The 14808-nt window shown below is 56.5% G+C and overlaps 1 protein-coding gene across 1 annotated transcript in view; it reads left to right on the top strand.

The window, feature by feature from the left end:
* Positions 1 to 14802, top strand: part of LOC144489632 (myosin-6-like) — a gene marked incomplete at both ends in the record, with an annotated part of 57614 nt that extends 42812 nt beyond the window's left edge. The window contains 7 exon segments of the mRNA XM_078207486.1: positions 666 to 831; positions 4193 to 4317; positions 7707 to 8015; positions 9040 to 9243; positions 12971 to 13096; positions 14631 to 14771; positions 14773 to 14802. Of these exon segments, the coding sequence (XP_078063612.1) occupies positions 666 to 831; positions 4193 to 4317; positions 7707 to 8015; positions 9040 to 9243; positions 12971 to 13096; positions 14631 to 14771; positions 14773 to 14802 (1101 nt within the window).
* Positions 14803 to 14808: the final 6 nt, after the last annotated feature.

Raw genomic sequence — 14808 nt, 5'->3', positions numbered from 1 at the left:
TCCAAAGATGTGTGGGTTAGGTGGATTGGCCATGCTAAATTGCCCCTTAGTGTCCAAAGATGTGCGGGTTAGGTGGAATGGCCATGCTAAATTGTCCCTTAGTGTCCAAAGATGTGTAGGTTAGGGTGGATTGGCCATGCTAAATTGCCCCTTAGTGTCCAAAGATGTGTAGGTTAGGTGGATTGGCCATGCTAAATTGTCCCTTAGTGTCCAAAGATGTGTAGGTTAGGGTGGATTGGCCATGCTAAATTGCCCCTTAGTGTCCAAAGATGTGCAGGTTGGGTGGATTGGCCATGCTAAATTGCCCCTTAGTGTCCAAAGATGTGTAGGTTAGGGTGGATTGGCCATGCTAAATTGCCCCTTAGTGTCCAAAGATGTGCAGGTTGGGTGGATTGGCCATGCTAAATTGCCCCTTAGTGTCTGGTAAACTCGCTAGGGTAAATGCATTGGGTTATGGGGATAGGTGGGATTGTGGTCGGTGCAGACTCGATGGGCCGAATGGCCTCCTCCTGCCCTGTGGGAATCCTATGATTCCACGATATTCACTTCAGTGAACCTCTTTATACTGCTGCTGAACTGTACCCGCGACGAGTGCCCACCTCGCCCGCCCCTCTACGCACCACCACCCAGCCCCCCCTGAAGTCTCTCTCGCTGCTCCCCCTCAGGTCCTGGCTGAGTGGAAGCAGAAGTACGAGGAGTCGCAGACCGAGCTGGAGGCAGCTCAGAAGGACGCTCGCTCGCTCAGCACTGAACTTTTCAAGTTGAAGAACGCCTACGAGGAAGCCTTGGATCATCTCGAGACCCTCAAGCGGGAGAACAAGATTCTTCAAGGTAGGCTGGGCCCCTCTGGTGCGGCGGGCAACGGCTGGAATTGGTTCATTCACCTTGGACTCTGTTGTTTACCGTCGCATCTCCAGGGAGCCCTTAGATCCGCCTGTGAAGCACGAGTCTCCGGAGAACTCTCCAATTTACAATTAGTCTCTAGGTGACCCTTGGATCAGCATGCGTACCATTAGACTCTAGTTGACCTGATAACTCTCCAATTCACAATTAGTCTCTAGGTGAGCCTTTGTACACGACGCGTACCCTTAGACTCCAGTTGACCTGAGACTTCTCCAGTTTACAATTAGTCTCTAGCTGACCCTTAGATCAACATGTGTACCATTAGACTCGAGTTGACCCTTAAATTCTCCGATCTACCGAACGGTGACCCAAAACAGTTACAAAAAGCAGTGCAACACACAGGAGAAAGAGTAGGCCATTCGGCGCCTGTTCCAACAGCGAATAAGATGATGGATAATCCCTTCTCTCTCAGTGACATTTCAGCTTATTGCATAAACCCCTCCATGGACAAAAGAATCGATTGGATTCTGAGTTGAATATATTCAATGATGGGGCATCCACACCATCGCTGGGGAGAGAAATCCAAAGATTTACAACCCTTTAATGAGGGCATTTCTCCACACTTCAGTCCAAAATGGCCGCCCCTTATCCTGTGTCTGTGGCCCCCAACCCCAGTGCCGTAGATACACCGACTCAGCGGAAACCATCTCTCAGCGTCCGCATGCAAAGCACATAAATGTTCTTATTTTTCAAGGAGATAATTTCCCAGTAAATTGCGGAGCTCCCTCAGCACTGACCCTCCCACAGTGCGGCGCTCCCTCAGCACTGACCCTCCCACAGTGCGGCGCTCCCTCAGCACTGACCCTCCCACAGTGCGGCACTCCCTCAGCACTGACCCTCCCACAGTGCGGCGCTCCCTCAGCACTGACCCTCCCACAGTGCGGCGCTCCCTCAGCACTGACCCTCCCACAGTGCGGCGCTCCCTCAGCACTGACCCTCCCACAGTGCGGCGCTCCCTCAGCACTGACCCTCCCACAGTGCGGCGCTCCCTCAGCACTGACCCTCCCACAGTGCGGCACTCCCTCAGCACTGACCCTCCCACAGTGCGGCGCTCCCTCAGCACTGACCCTCCCACAGTGCGGCGCTCCCTCAGCACTGACCCTCCCACAGTGCGGCGCTCCCTCAGCACTGACCCTCCCACAGTGCGGCGCTCGCTCAGCACTGACCCTCGCACAGTGCGGCGCTCCCTCAGCACTGACCCTCCCACAGTGCGGCGCTCGCTCAGCACTGACCCTCGCACAGTGCGGCGCTCCCTCAGCACTGACCCTCCCACAGTGCGGCGCTCCCTCAGCACTGACCCTCCCACAGTGCGGCGCTCCCTCAGCACTGACCCTCCCACAGTGCGGCGCTCCCTCAGCACTGACCCTCCCACAGTGCGGCGCTCCCTCAGCACTGACCCTCCCACAGTGCGGCGCTCCCTCAGCACTGACCCTCCCACAGTGCGGCGCTCCCTCAGCACTGACCCTCCCACAGTGCGGCGCTCCCTCAGCACTGACCCTCCCCGCAGTGCGGCACTCCCTCAGCACTGACCCTCCCACAGTGCGGCGCTCCCTCAGCACTGACCCTCCCACAGTGCGGCGCTCCCTCAGCACTGACCCTCCCACAGTGCGGCGCTCCCTCAGCACTGACCCTCCCACAGTGCGGCGCTCCCTCAGCACTGACCCTCCCACAGTGCGGCGCTCCCTCAGCACTGACCCTCCCACAGTGCGGCGCTCCCTCAGCACTGACCCTCCCACAGTGCGGCGCTCCCTCAGCACCGACCCTCCCACAGTGCGGCGCTCCCTCAGCACCGACCCTCCCACAGTGCGACGCTCCCTCAGCACTGACCCTCCCACAGTGCGGCGCTCCCACAGTGCGGCGCTCCCTCAGCACTGACCCTCCCACAGTGCGGCGCTCCCTCAGCACTGACCCTCCCACAGTGCGGCACTCCCTCAGCACTGACCCTCCCACAGTGCGGAGCTCCCTCAGCACTGACCCTCCCACAGTGCGGCGCTCCCTCAGCACTGACCCTCCCACAGTACGGCGCTCCCTCAGCACTGACCCTCCCACAGTGCGGCGCTCCCTCAGCACTGACCCTCCCACAGTGCGGCGCTCCCTCAGCACTGACCCTCCCACAGTGCGGCGCTCCCTCAACACTGACCCTCCCACAGTGCGGCGCTCCCTCAGCACTGACCCTCCCACAGTGCGGAGCTCCCTCAGCACTGACCCTCCCACAGTGCGGCGCTCCCTCAGCACTGACCCTCCCACAGTGCGGCGCTCCCTCAGCACTGACCCTCCCACAGTGCGGCGCTCCCTCAGCACTGACCCTCCCACAGTGCGGCGCTCCCTCAGCACTGACCCTCCCACAGTGCGGCGCTCCCTCAACACTGACCCTCCCACAGTGCGGCGCTCCCTCAGCACTGACCCTCCCACAGTGCGGCGCTCCCTCAGCACTGACCCTCCCACAGTGCGGCGCTCCCTCAGCACTGCCCCTCCCACAGTGCGGCGCTCCCTCAGCACTGACCCTCCCACAGTGCGGCGCTCCCTCAGCACTGACCCTCCCACAGTGCGGCGCTCCCTCAGCACTGACCCTCCCACAGTGCGGCGCTCCCTCAGCACTGACCCTCCCCACAGTGCGGCGCTCCCTCAGCACTGACCCTCCCACAGTGCGGCGCTCCCTCAGCACTGACCCTCCCACAGTGCGGCGCTCCCTCAGCACTGACCCTCCCACAGTGCGGCGCTCCCTCAGCACTGACCCTCCCACAGTGCGGCGCTCCCTCAGCACTGACCCTCCCACAGTGCGGCGCTCCCTCAGCACTGACCCTCCCACAGTGCGGCGCTCCCTCAGCACTGACCCTCCCACAGTGCGGCGCTCCCTCAGCACCGACCCTCCCACAGTGCGGCACTCCCTCAGCACTGACCCTCCCACAGTGCGGCGCTCCCTCAGCACTGACCCTCCCACAGTGCGGCGCTCCTTCAGCACTGACCCTCCCACAGTGCGGCGCTCCCTCAGCACTGACCCTCCCACAGTGCGGCGCTCCCTCAGCACCGACCCTCCCACAGTGCGGCGCTCCCTCAGCACTGACCCTCCCACAGTGCGGCACTCCCTCAGCACTGACCCTCCCCACAGTGCGGCGCTCCCTCAGCACTGACCCTCCCACAGTGCGGCACTCCCTCAGCACCGACCCTCCCACAGTGCGGCGCTCCCTCAGCACTGACCCTCCCACAGTGCGGCACTCCCTCATGCGGCCAATGTTGTTCTGGAATATTCTGTCTCACTAACTGCCATTTCTGGTCTTATTCACAACAGAGGAGATCGCGGACCTGACGGAACAGCTGGGAGAAGGCGGGAAAAGTATTCACGAGCTGGAGAAGATCAGGAAACAGCTGGAACAGGAGAAGCAAGATCTGCAGACGGCCCTGGAGGAAGCAGAGGTAGGCCCAACCCCATCACCAAATCCCAGAGAAACCAGGATGGGCCCCAGGCCCACTCCCAGGCCGAGCATAGACAGATAGGGCGAGGTTTACTCTGGATCTAACCCCGTGCTGTACCTGTCCTGGGAGTGTTTGATGGGGGACAGTGTAGAGGGAGCTTTACTCTGTATCTAACCCCGTGCTGTCCCTGTCCTGGGAGTGTTTGATGGGGACAGTGTAGAGGGAGCTTTACTCTGTATCTAACCCCGTGCTGTACCTGTCCTGGGAGTGTTTGATGGGGACAGTGTAGAGGGAGCTTTACTCTGTATCTAACCCCGTGCTGTACCTGTCCTGGGAGTGTTTGATGGGGACAGTGTAGAGGGAGCTTTACTCTGTATCTAACCCCGTGCTGTACCTGTCCTGGGAGTGTTTGATGGGGACAGTGTAGAGGGAGCTTTACTCTGTATCTCACCCCATGCTGTACCTGTCCTGGGAGTGTTTGATGGGGGACAGTGTAGAGGGAGCTTTACTCTGTATCTAACCCCGTGCTGAACCTGTCCTGGGAGTGTTTGATGGGGACAGTGTAGAGGGAGCTTTACTCTGTATCTAACCCCGTGCTGTACCTGTCCTGGGAGTGTTTGATGGGGACAGTGTAGAGGGAGCTTTACTCTGTATCTAACCCCGTGCTGTACCTGTCCTGGGAGTGTTTGATGGGGACAGTGTAGAGGGAGCTTTACTCTGTATCTAACCCCGTGCTGTACCTGTCCTGGGAGTGTTTGATGGGGACAGTGTAGAGGGAGCTTTACTCTGTATCTAACCCCGTGCTGTACCTGTCCTGGGAGTGTTTGATGGGGACAGTGTAGAGGGAGCTTTACTCTGTATCTAACCCCATGCTGTACCTGTCCTGGGAGTGTTTGATGGGGGACAGTGTAGAGGGAGCTTTACTCTGTATCTAACCCCATGCTGTACCTGTCCTGGGAGTGTTTGATGGGGGACAGTGTAGAGGGAGCTTTACTCTGTATCTAACCCCGTGCTGTACCTGTCCTGGGAGTGTTTGATGGGGACAGTGTAGAGGGAGCTTTACTCTGTATCTAACCCCGTGCTGTACCTGTCCTGGGAGTGTTTGATGGGGGATAGTGTCGAGGGAGCTTTACTCTGTATCTAACCCCGTGCTGTACCTGTCCTGGGAGTGTTTGATGGGGGACAGTGTAGAGGGAGCTTTACACTGTATCTAACCCCGTGCTGTACCTGTCCTGGGAGTGTTTGATGGGGGACAGTGTAGAGGGAGCTTTACTCTGTATCTAACCCCGTGCTGTACCTGTCCTGGGAGTGTTTGATGGGGACAGTGTAGAGGGAGCTTTACTCTGTATCTAACCCCGTGCTGTACCTGTCCTGGGAGTGTTTGATGGGGGGACAGTGTAGAGGGAGCTTTACTCTGTATCTAACCCCGTGCTGTACCTGTCCTGGGAGTGTTTGATGGGGACAGTGTTGAGGGAGCTTTACTCTGTACCTAACCCCGTGCTGTACCTGTCCTGGGAGTGTTTGATGGGGACAGTGTAGAGGGAGCTTTACTCTGTATCTAACCCCGTGCTGTACCTGTCCTGGGAGTGTTTGATGGGGGACAGTGTAGAGGGAGCTTTACTCTGTATCTAACCCCGTGCTGTACCTGTCCTGGGAGTGTTTGATGGGGGACAGTGTAGAGGGAGCTTTACTCTGTATCTAACCCCGTGCTGTACCTGTCCTGGGAGTGTTTGATGGGGACAGTGTTAAGGGAGCTTTACTCTGTATCTAACCCCGTGCTGTACCTGTCCTGGGAGTGTTTGATGGGGACAGTGTAGAGGGAGCTTTACCCTGTATCTAACCCCGTGCTGTACCTGTCCTGGGAGTGTTTGATGGGGGACAGTGTAGAGGGAGCTTTACTCTGTATCTAACCCCGTGCTGTACCTGTCCTGGGAGTGTTTGATGGGGGACAGTGTAGAGGGAGCTTTACTCTGTATCTAACCCCGTGCTGTACCTGTCCTGGGAGTGTTTGATGGGGACAGTGTAGAGGGAGCTTTACTCTGTATCTAACCCCGTGCTGTACCTGTCCTGGGAGTGTTTGATGGGGACAGTGTAGAGGGAGCTTTACTCTGTATCTAACCCTGTGCTGTACCTGTCCTGGGAGTGTTTGATGGGGACAGTGTAGATGGAGCTTTACTCTGTATCTAACCCCGTGCTGTACCTGTCCTGGGAGTGTTTGATGGGGACAGTGTAGAGGGAGCTTTACTCTGTATCTAACCCCGTGCTGTACCTGTCCTGGGAGTGTTTGATGGGGACAGTGTAGATGGAGCTTTACTCTGTATCTAACCCCGTGCTGTACCTGTCCTGGGAGTGTTTGATGGGGACAGTGTAGAGGGAGCTTTACTCTGTATCTAACCCCGTGCTGTACCTGTCCTGGGAGTGTTTGATGGGGGACAGTGCAGAGGGAGCTTTACTCTGTATCTAACCCCGTGCTGTACCTGTCCTGGGAGTGTTTGATGGGGACAGTGTAGAGGGAGCTTTACTCTGTATCTAACCCCGTGCTGTACCTGTCCTGGGAGTGTTTGATCGGGACAGTGTAGAGGGAGCTTTACTCTGTATCCAACCCCGTGCTGTACCTGTCCTGGGAGTGTTTGATGGGGGACAGTGTAGAGGGAGCTTTACTCTGTATCGAACCCCGTGCTGTACCTGTCCTGGGAGTGTTTGATGGGGGACAGTGTAGAGGGAGCTTTACTCTGTATCGAACCCCGTGCTGTACCTGTCCTGGGAGTGTTTGATGGGGGACAGTGTAGAGGGGGCTTTACTCTGTATCTAACCCCGTGCTGTACCTGTCCTGGGAGTGTTTGATGGGCGACAGTGTAGAGGGAGCTTTACTCTGTATCTAACCCCGTGCTGTACCTGTCCTGGGAGTGTTTGATGGGGACAGTGTAGAGGGAGATTTACTCTGTATCTAACCCCGTGCTGTACCTGTCCTGGGAGTGTTTGATGGGGGACAGTGTAGAGGGAGCTTTACTCTGTATCTAACCCCGTGCTGTACCTGTCCTGGGAGTGTTTGTTGGGGACAGTGTAGAGGGAGCTTTACTCTGTATCTAACCCCGTGCTGTACCTGTCCTGGGAGTGTTTGATGGGGACAGTGTAGAGGGAGCTTTACTCTGTATCTAACCCCGTGCTGTACCTGTCCTGGGAGTGTTTGATGGGGACAGTGCAGAGGGAGCTTTACTCTGTATCTAACCCCGTGCTGTACCTGTCCTGGGAGTGTTTGATGGGGACAGTGTAGAGGGAGCTTTACTCTGTATCTAACCCCGTGCTGTACCTGTCCTGGGAGTGTTTGACGGGGGACAGTGTGGAGAGGGATCTGTATCTCACCCCGTGCTGTGTTCCCTCCACCCCAGGCTACTCTGGAACATGAGGAAGGAAAGATACTCAGGGCCCAGCTCGAGTACAACCAGATCAAGGCGGACATGGAACGGAAGTTGGCGGAAAAGGATGAGGAAATGGATCAGGCCAAAAGGAACCAGCAGCGTGTTGTCGACACTCTGCAGACCTCTCTGGAGTCCGAGACACGGAGCAGAAATGAAGCACTTCGTGTTAAGAAGAAAATGGAAGGGGACTTGAATGAGATGGAAGTTCAGTTGAACATGGCGAACCGTCAGGCCAGCGAAGCTCACCGCCTTCTCAAGTCTCTCCAAGCCAGCGTTAAGGTATGGCCTCCTCTCCCAGTCCCGTCCGTCTGCCTGTCTCGGCGTCGGTGCTGAGGGAGCGCCGCACTGTGGGAGGGTCAGTGCTGAGGGAGCGCCGCACTGTGGGAGGGTCAGTGCTGAGGGAGCGCCGCACTGTGGGAGGGTCAGTGCTGAGGGAGCGCCGCACTGTGGGAGGGTCGGTGCTGAGGGAGCGCCGCACTGTGGGAGGGTCAGTGCTGAGGGAGCGCCGCACTGTGGGAGGGTCAGTGCTGAGGGAGCGCCGCACTGTGGGAGGGTCAGTGCTGAGGGAGCGCCGCACTGTGGGAGGGTCGGTGCTGAGGGAGCGCCGCACTGTGGGAGGGTCAGTGCTGAGGGAGCGCCGCACTGTGGGGGGGTCTGTGCTGAGGGAGCGCCGCACTGTGGGAGGGTCAGTGCTGAGGGAGCGCCGCACTGTGGGAGGGTCAGTGCTGAGGGAGCGCCGCACTGTGGGAGGGTCCGTGCTGAGGGAGCGCCGCACTGTGGGAGGGTCAGTGCTGAGGGAGCGCCGCACTGTGGGAGGGTCAGTGCTGAGGGAGCGCCGCACTGTGGGAGGGTCGGTGCTGAGGGAGCGCCGCACTGTGGGAGGGTCAGTGCTGAGGGAGCGCCGCACTGTGGGAGGGTCAGTGCTGAGGGAGCGCCGCACTGTGGGAGGGTCGGTGCTGAGGGAGCGCCGCACTGTGGGAGGGTCGGTGCTGAGGGAGCGCCGCACTGTGGGAGGGTCAGTGCTAAGGGAGCGCCGCACTGTGGGAGGGTCGGTGCTGAGGGAGCGCCGCACTGTGGGAGGGTCGGTGCTGAGGGAGCGCCGTGCCGTGGCGGGATTTGAACCCCGGGTCCCCGGAGTTTCCGGATTACTAGTCTAGCGACAATTCCACTTGTCCATCGCCTCGGCATTGGTCTGACCTTCTTGCGTTTGCCCGGACTGGGGCGTGAATCCCGGGGCGCGCTCTCTCTGTTTCTCTCGCCCGGTATTTGAGTCCGGTTCTATCTTGTCCCCTCGGACCCCCAGGACACCCAGTTGCAGCTGGACGATGCCCTGAGGGGTAATGATGACCTGAAGGAGAACATCGCCATCGTCGAGCGACGGAACAACCTCCTCCAGGCGGAGTTGGAAGAGTTGCGGGCGGTTATTGAACAGACGGAGAGGGCCCACAAACTCGCCGAGACAGAACTGATCGAGAGCAGTGAGCGTGTCCAACTCCTCCACTCACAGGTACGGAGGGCGGGATGTGAGTGGAAACCTCCCCCAAGTACCCTAACTCTCCCATCGAAGACCCTCCCTCTAATCCCCTAACTCTCCATCGAAGACCCTCCCTCTAACCCCCTAACTCTCCCATCGAAGACCCTCCCTCTAATCCCCTAACTCTCCCATCGAAGACCCTCCCTCTAATCCCCTAACTCTCCCATCGAAGACCCTCCCTCTAACCCCCTAACTCTCCCATCGAAGACCCTCCCTCTAATCCCCTAACTCTCCCATCGAAGACCCTCCCTCTAATCCCCTAACTCTCCCATCGAAGACCCTCCCTCTAATCCCCTAACTCTCCATCATAGACCCTCCCTCTAATCCCCTCACTCTCCATCGAAGACCCTCCCTCTAATCCCCTAACTCTCCCATCGAAGACCCTCCCTCTAATCCCCTAACTCTCCCATCGAAGAAACTCCCTCTAATCCCCTAACTCTCCATCGAAGACCATCCCTCTAATCCCCTAACTCTCCCATCGAAGACCCTCCCTCTAATCCCCTAACTCTCCATCGAAGACCCTCCCTCTAATCCCCTAACTCTCCCATCGAAGAAACTCCCTCTAATCCCCTAACTCTCCATCGAAGACCATCCCTCTAATCCCCTAACTCTCCATCGAAGACCCTCCCTCTAATCCCCTAACTCTCCCATCGAAGACCCTCCCTCTAATCCCCTAACTCTCCCATCGAAGACCCTCCCTCTAATCCCCTAACTCTCCCATCGAAGACCCTCCCTCTAATCCCCTAACTCTCCCATCGAAGACCCTCCCTCTAATCCCCTAACTCTCCCATCGAAGACCCTCCCTCTAATCCCCTAACTCTCCCATCGAAGACCCTCCCTCTAATCCCCTAACTCTCCCATCGAAGACCCTCCCTCTAATCCCCTAACTCTCCCATCGAAGACCATCCCTCTAATCCCCTAACTCTCCATCGAAGACCCTCCCTCTAATCCCCTAACTCTCCATCAAAGACCATCCCTCTAATCCCCTAACTCTCCATCGAAGACCCTCCCTCTAATCCCCTATCTCTCCATCAAAGACCATCCCTCCATTCCCCTAACTCTCCATCAAAGACCATCCCTCTAATCCCCTAACTCTCCATCGAAGACCCTCCCTCTAATCCCCTAACTCTCCCATCGAAGACCCTCCCTCTAATCCCCTAACTCTCCATCGAAGACCATCCCTCTAATCCCCTAACTCTCCCATCGAAGACCCTCCCTCTAATCGCCTGACTCTCCCATCGAAGACCATCCCTCTAATCCCCTAACTCTCCATCGAAGACCCTCCCTCTAATTCCCTAACTCTCCATCGAAGACCCTCCCTCTAATCCCCTAACTCTCCATCGAAGACCATCCGTCTAATCCCCTAACTCTCCCATCGAAGACCCTCCCTCTAATCCCCTAACTCTCCCATCGAAGACCCGCCCTCTAATCCCCTAACTCCATCGAAGACCATCTCTCTAATCCCCTAACTCTCCATCGAAGACCCTCCCTCTAATCCCCTAACTCTCCATCGAAGACCCTCCCCCTAATCCCCTAACTCTCCATCGAAGACCCTCCCCCTAATCCCCTAACTCTCCATCGAAGACCCTCCCTCTAATCCCCTAACTCTCCATCGAAGACCCTCCCTCTAATCCCCTAACTCTCCCATCGAAGACCCTCCCTCTAATCCCCTAACCCTCCCATCGAAGACCATCCCTCTAATCCCCTAACTCTCCATCGAAGACCCTCCCTCTAATCCCCTAACTCTCCATCGAAGACCAGCTCTCTAATCCCCTAACTCTCCATCGAAGACCCTCCCCCTAATCCCCTAACTCTCCATCGAAGACCCTCCCTCTAATCCCCTAACTCTCCATCGAAGACCATCTCTCTAATCCCCTAACTCTCCATCGAAGACCATCTCTCTAATCCCCTAACTCTCCATCAAAGACCATCTCTCTAATCCCCTAACTCTCCATCGAAGACCATCTCTCTAATCTCCTAACTCTCCCAAACTCTTTCTTCTTCAAGCTCTTCTCTCGATTGTCATAGAGTCAGAGAGGTTTACAGCACGGAAATAGGCCCTTCGGCCCAACTTGTCCATGCCACCCTTTTTTTTAAACCCCTAAACTAATCCCAATTGCCCGCATTTGGCCCATATCCCTCTATACCCATCGTACCCATGTAACTGTCTAAACGCTTTTTAAAAGACAAAATTGTACCCACCTCTACTACTGCCTCTGGCAGCTCGTTCCAGACACTCACCACCCTCTGTGTGAAAAAATTGCCCCTCTGGACCCTTCTGTATCTCTCCCCTCTCACCTTAAACCTCTGCCCTCTAGTTTTAGACTCCCCTACCTTTGGGAAAAGATATTGACTATCTAGCTGATCTGTGCCCCTCATTATTTTATAGACCTCTATAAGATCACCCCTCAGCCTCCTACGCTCCAGAGAAAAAAGTCCCAGTCTATCCAGCCTCTCCTTATAACTCAAACCATCAAGTCCCGGTAGCATCCGAGTAAATCTTTTCTGCACTCTTTCTAGTTTAATAATATCCTTTCTATAATAGGGTGAGCAGAACTGTACACAGTATTCCAAGTGTGGCCTTACCAGTGTCTTGTACAACTTCAACAAGACGTCCCAACTCCTGTATTCAATGTTCTGACCGATGAAACCAAGCATGCCGAATGCCTTCTTCACCACTCGGTCCACTCTTTTCCCCTTCACTCTTTTGCTCCTTCACCTCTCTCTCTCTACCTCCAGATGCACTCTCTCTCCCTCCTCTGTCTGTGTCAGTCACTCTCTCTGTCTCTCTCTCTGTCTCTCTGTCTCTCTCTCTCTGTCTCTCTCTCTCTTCTCTTTCGCTCTCTCTCTCTCTGTCTCTCTCTCTCTGTCTCTCTCTCTCTCTGTCTCTCTCTGTCTATCTCTCTCTCTCTCTCTGCCTCGCTCTCTCTGTCTCTCTCTGTCCCTCTCTCTCTCTGTGTCTGTCTCTCTCTGTGTCTGTCTCTCTCTCTCTCTCTCCTGTCCCTCTCTCTGTCTATCCCTCTGTCTATCCCTCTGTCTATCCCTCTGTCTATCCCTCTGTCTCTCTCTCTGTCTCTCTCTCTGTCTCTCTCTCTGTCTCTCTCTCTGTCTCTCTCTCTGTCTCTCTCTGTCTCTCTCTCTCTGTCTCTCTCTCTCTGTCTCTCTCTCTGTCTCTCTCTCTGTCTCTCTCTCTGTCTCTCTCTCTGTCTCTCTCTCTGTCTCTCTCTCTGTCTCTCTCTCTGTCTCTCTCCCTGTCTCTCTCCCTGTCTCTCTCCCTCTGTCTCTCCCTCTGTCTCTCCCTCTGTCTCTCCCTCTGTCTCTCCCTCTGTCTCTCCCTCTGTCTCTCCCTCTGTCTCTCCCTCTGTCTCTCCCTCTGTCTCTCCCTCTGTCTCTCCCTCTGTCTCTCCCTCTGTCTCTCTCTCTGTCTCTCTCTCTCTCTCTCTGTCTCTCTGTCTCTCTCTCTCTCTCTCTGTCTCTCTCTCTCTCTCTGTCTCTCTCTGTCTCTCTCTCTCTCTCTCTCTGTCTCTCTCTCTCTCTGTCTCTCTCTGTCTCGCTCTCTCTCTCTGTCTCTCTCTCTCTCTCTCTCTCCCTCTCTGTCTCTCTCTCTCTCGCTCTCTCTCTCTGTCTCTCTCTCTCTCTCTCGCTCTCCCTCTTACGCGAGTTGCGCTGGGTTCACGTTTAGCTTTTTCTCGGCCCCCAGAACACGAGTCTCATTAACCAGAAGAAGAAGCTGGAGGCAGACATTAACCAGCTCCAAACGGAGGTCGAAGATTCCATCCAGGAATGTCGCAACGCGGAGGAGAAGGCCAAGAAAGCCATCACGGACGTGAGTCCTTCCGCGATAGGGAGAGAGGGCCGGGGGCGTGGGAGGAGGAAGTGAGCGGCTGGCGAATGGCTGGGAGCTGCCTTGGGGACTAGGCCACGTTCACACGCAGGCCCAAGGCCTGAGGTCCATGGAGTAGGCCCGAGGCCTTGGACGAGGCCTGAGGCCTGTAGAGCCTGGAGCCAAGGTGTGAGGAATCGACTCGGGGCCTCGGCCCTGTGGAGTCTAAATCCATCACCAGGAGTAGGCCTGAGGCCTGTGGAGTACGCTGTAAGCCTTGGAATAGACCTGAGGCCTGAGACCTGTGGAGTAGGCTTGAGGAGTAGGCCCGAGGCCTTGGAATAGATCTGAGGCTTGAAGTATGGATAGGCCTGAGGCCTGTGGAGTCGGCCATAAGCCTTGGACTGGACCTGAGGCCTGTTGAGTAGGCCTGACGAGAAGACTAGAAGCCTTGGAATAGGCACCAAGCCTGACGAGAAGGCTAAAAGCCTTGGAATAGGCCTGTGGAGTAGGCTCTAAACCTTAGAATAGGCCGAGGCCTGTTGAGTCGGCTAATAAGCCTTGGAATAGGCCCGAAGCCTGAGACTAATGGAGTAGGCTTGAGGAGTGGGCCCCAGGCCTTGGAATAGATCCGAGGCTTGAAGTATGGAGCCAAGGCATGAGGAATAGGCCTGGGGCCTGCGGAGTAGGCTATAAGCCTTGGAATAGGCCCGAGGCCTGAGACTAATGGCGTAAGCATGAGGAGTAAGCCTGAGGCCTGTGGAGTAGGCTATAAGCCTTAGAATAGGCCTGAGGCCTGTTGAGTAGGCCTGACGTAAAAGCTACAAGCCTTAGAATAGGCCCGAAGCCTGAGACTAATGGAGTAGGCTTGTTAATAGGCCCGAGGCCTTGGAATAGATCCGAGGCTTGAAGTATGGAGCCAAGGCATGAGGAATAGGCCTGGGGCCTGTGGAGTAAGCTATAAGCCTTAGAATAGGCCCGAGGCATGTGGAGTAGGGCTGACAAGAAGGCTATTAGCCTTGGAATAGGCCCGAAGCCTGAGACTAAAGGAGTAGGCTTGAGGAGTAGGCTTGAGGCCTGTGGAGTAGGCCTGAGAAATAGGCCCGAGGCCTTGGAATAGATCTGAGGCTTGAAGTATGGAGCCAAGGCATGAGGAATAAGCCTGAGGCCTGTGGAGTAGGGCTGACAAGAAGGCTATTAGCCTTGGAATAGGCCCGAAGCCTGAGACTAAAGGAGTAGGCTTGAGGAGTAGGCCTGAGGCCTGTGGAGTAGGCCTGAGAAATAGGCCCGAGGCCTTGGAATATATCTGAGGCCTGAAGCCTGCAGCATTTAGGGCCAAGGCATGAGGACTGGGCCTGAGGCCTGTGGACAGATCTTGCTCAGGCCCAGTTCAGTCGGCCTGACGCCTGAGGCCTGCTCTGCTTGGGGAAGCCCCAGGTTGTTCCCTCCCCCAGGGAGCGCCCTCGGGTTCCTGGGGCGGGCTTGGCGGTTTGGAGTGAGAGTTTGGTTCACTGACGTTCCTTCCCACTCTGGGCAGGCGGCCATGATGGCGGAGGAGCTGAAGAAGGAGCAGGACACCAGCGCACACCTGGAGAGGATGAAAAAGAACATGGAGCAAACCATAAAGGACCTGCAGCACCGGCTGAACGAGGCAGAACAGATCGCCATGAAGGGCGGAAAAAAAACAGATCCAGAAACTGGAGGCCAGGGTGAGT

This window comes from Mustelus asterias, unplaced genomic scaffold, assembly GCF_964213995.1.
Source record: "Mustelus asterias unplaced genomic scaffold, sMusAst1.hap1.1 HAP1_SCAFFOLD_2374, whole genome shotgun sequence".
In the NCBI taxonomy this organism is placed as follows: Eukaryota; Metazoa; Chordata; class Chondrichthyes; order Carcharhiniformes; family Triakidae; genus Mustelus; species Mustelus asterias.
This window is presented reverse-complemented; position numbering and strand designations above follow the sequence as displayed.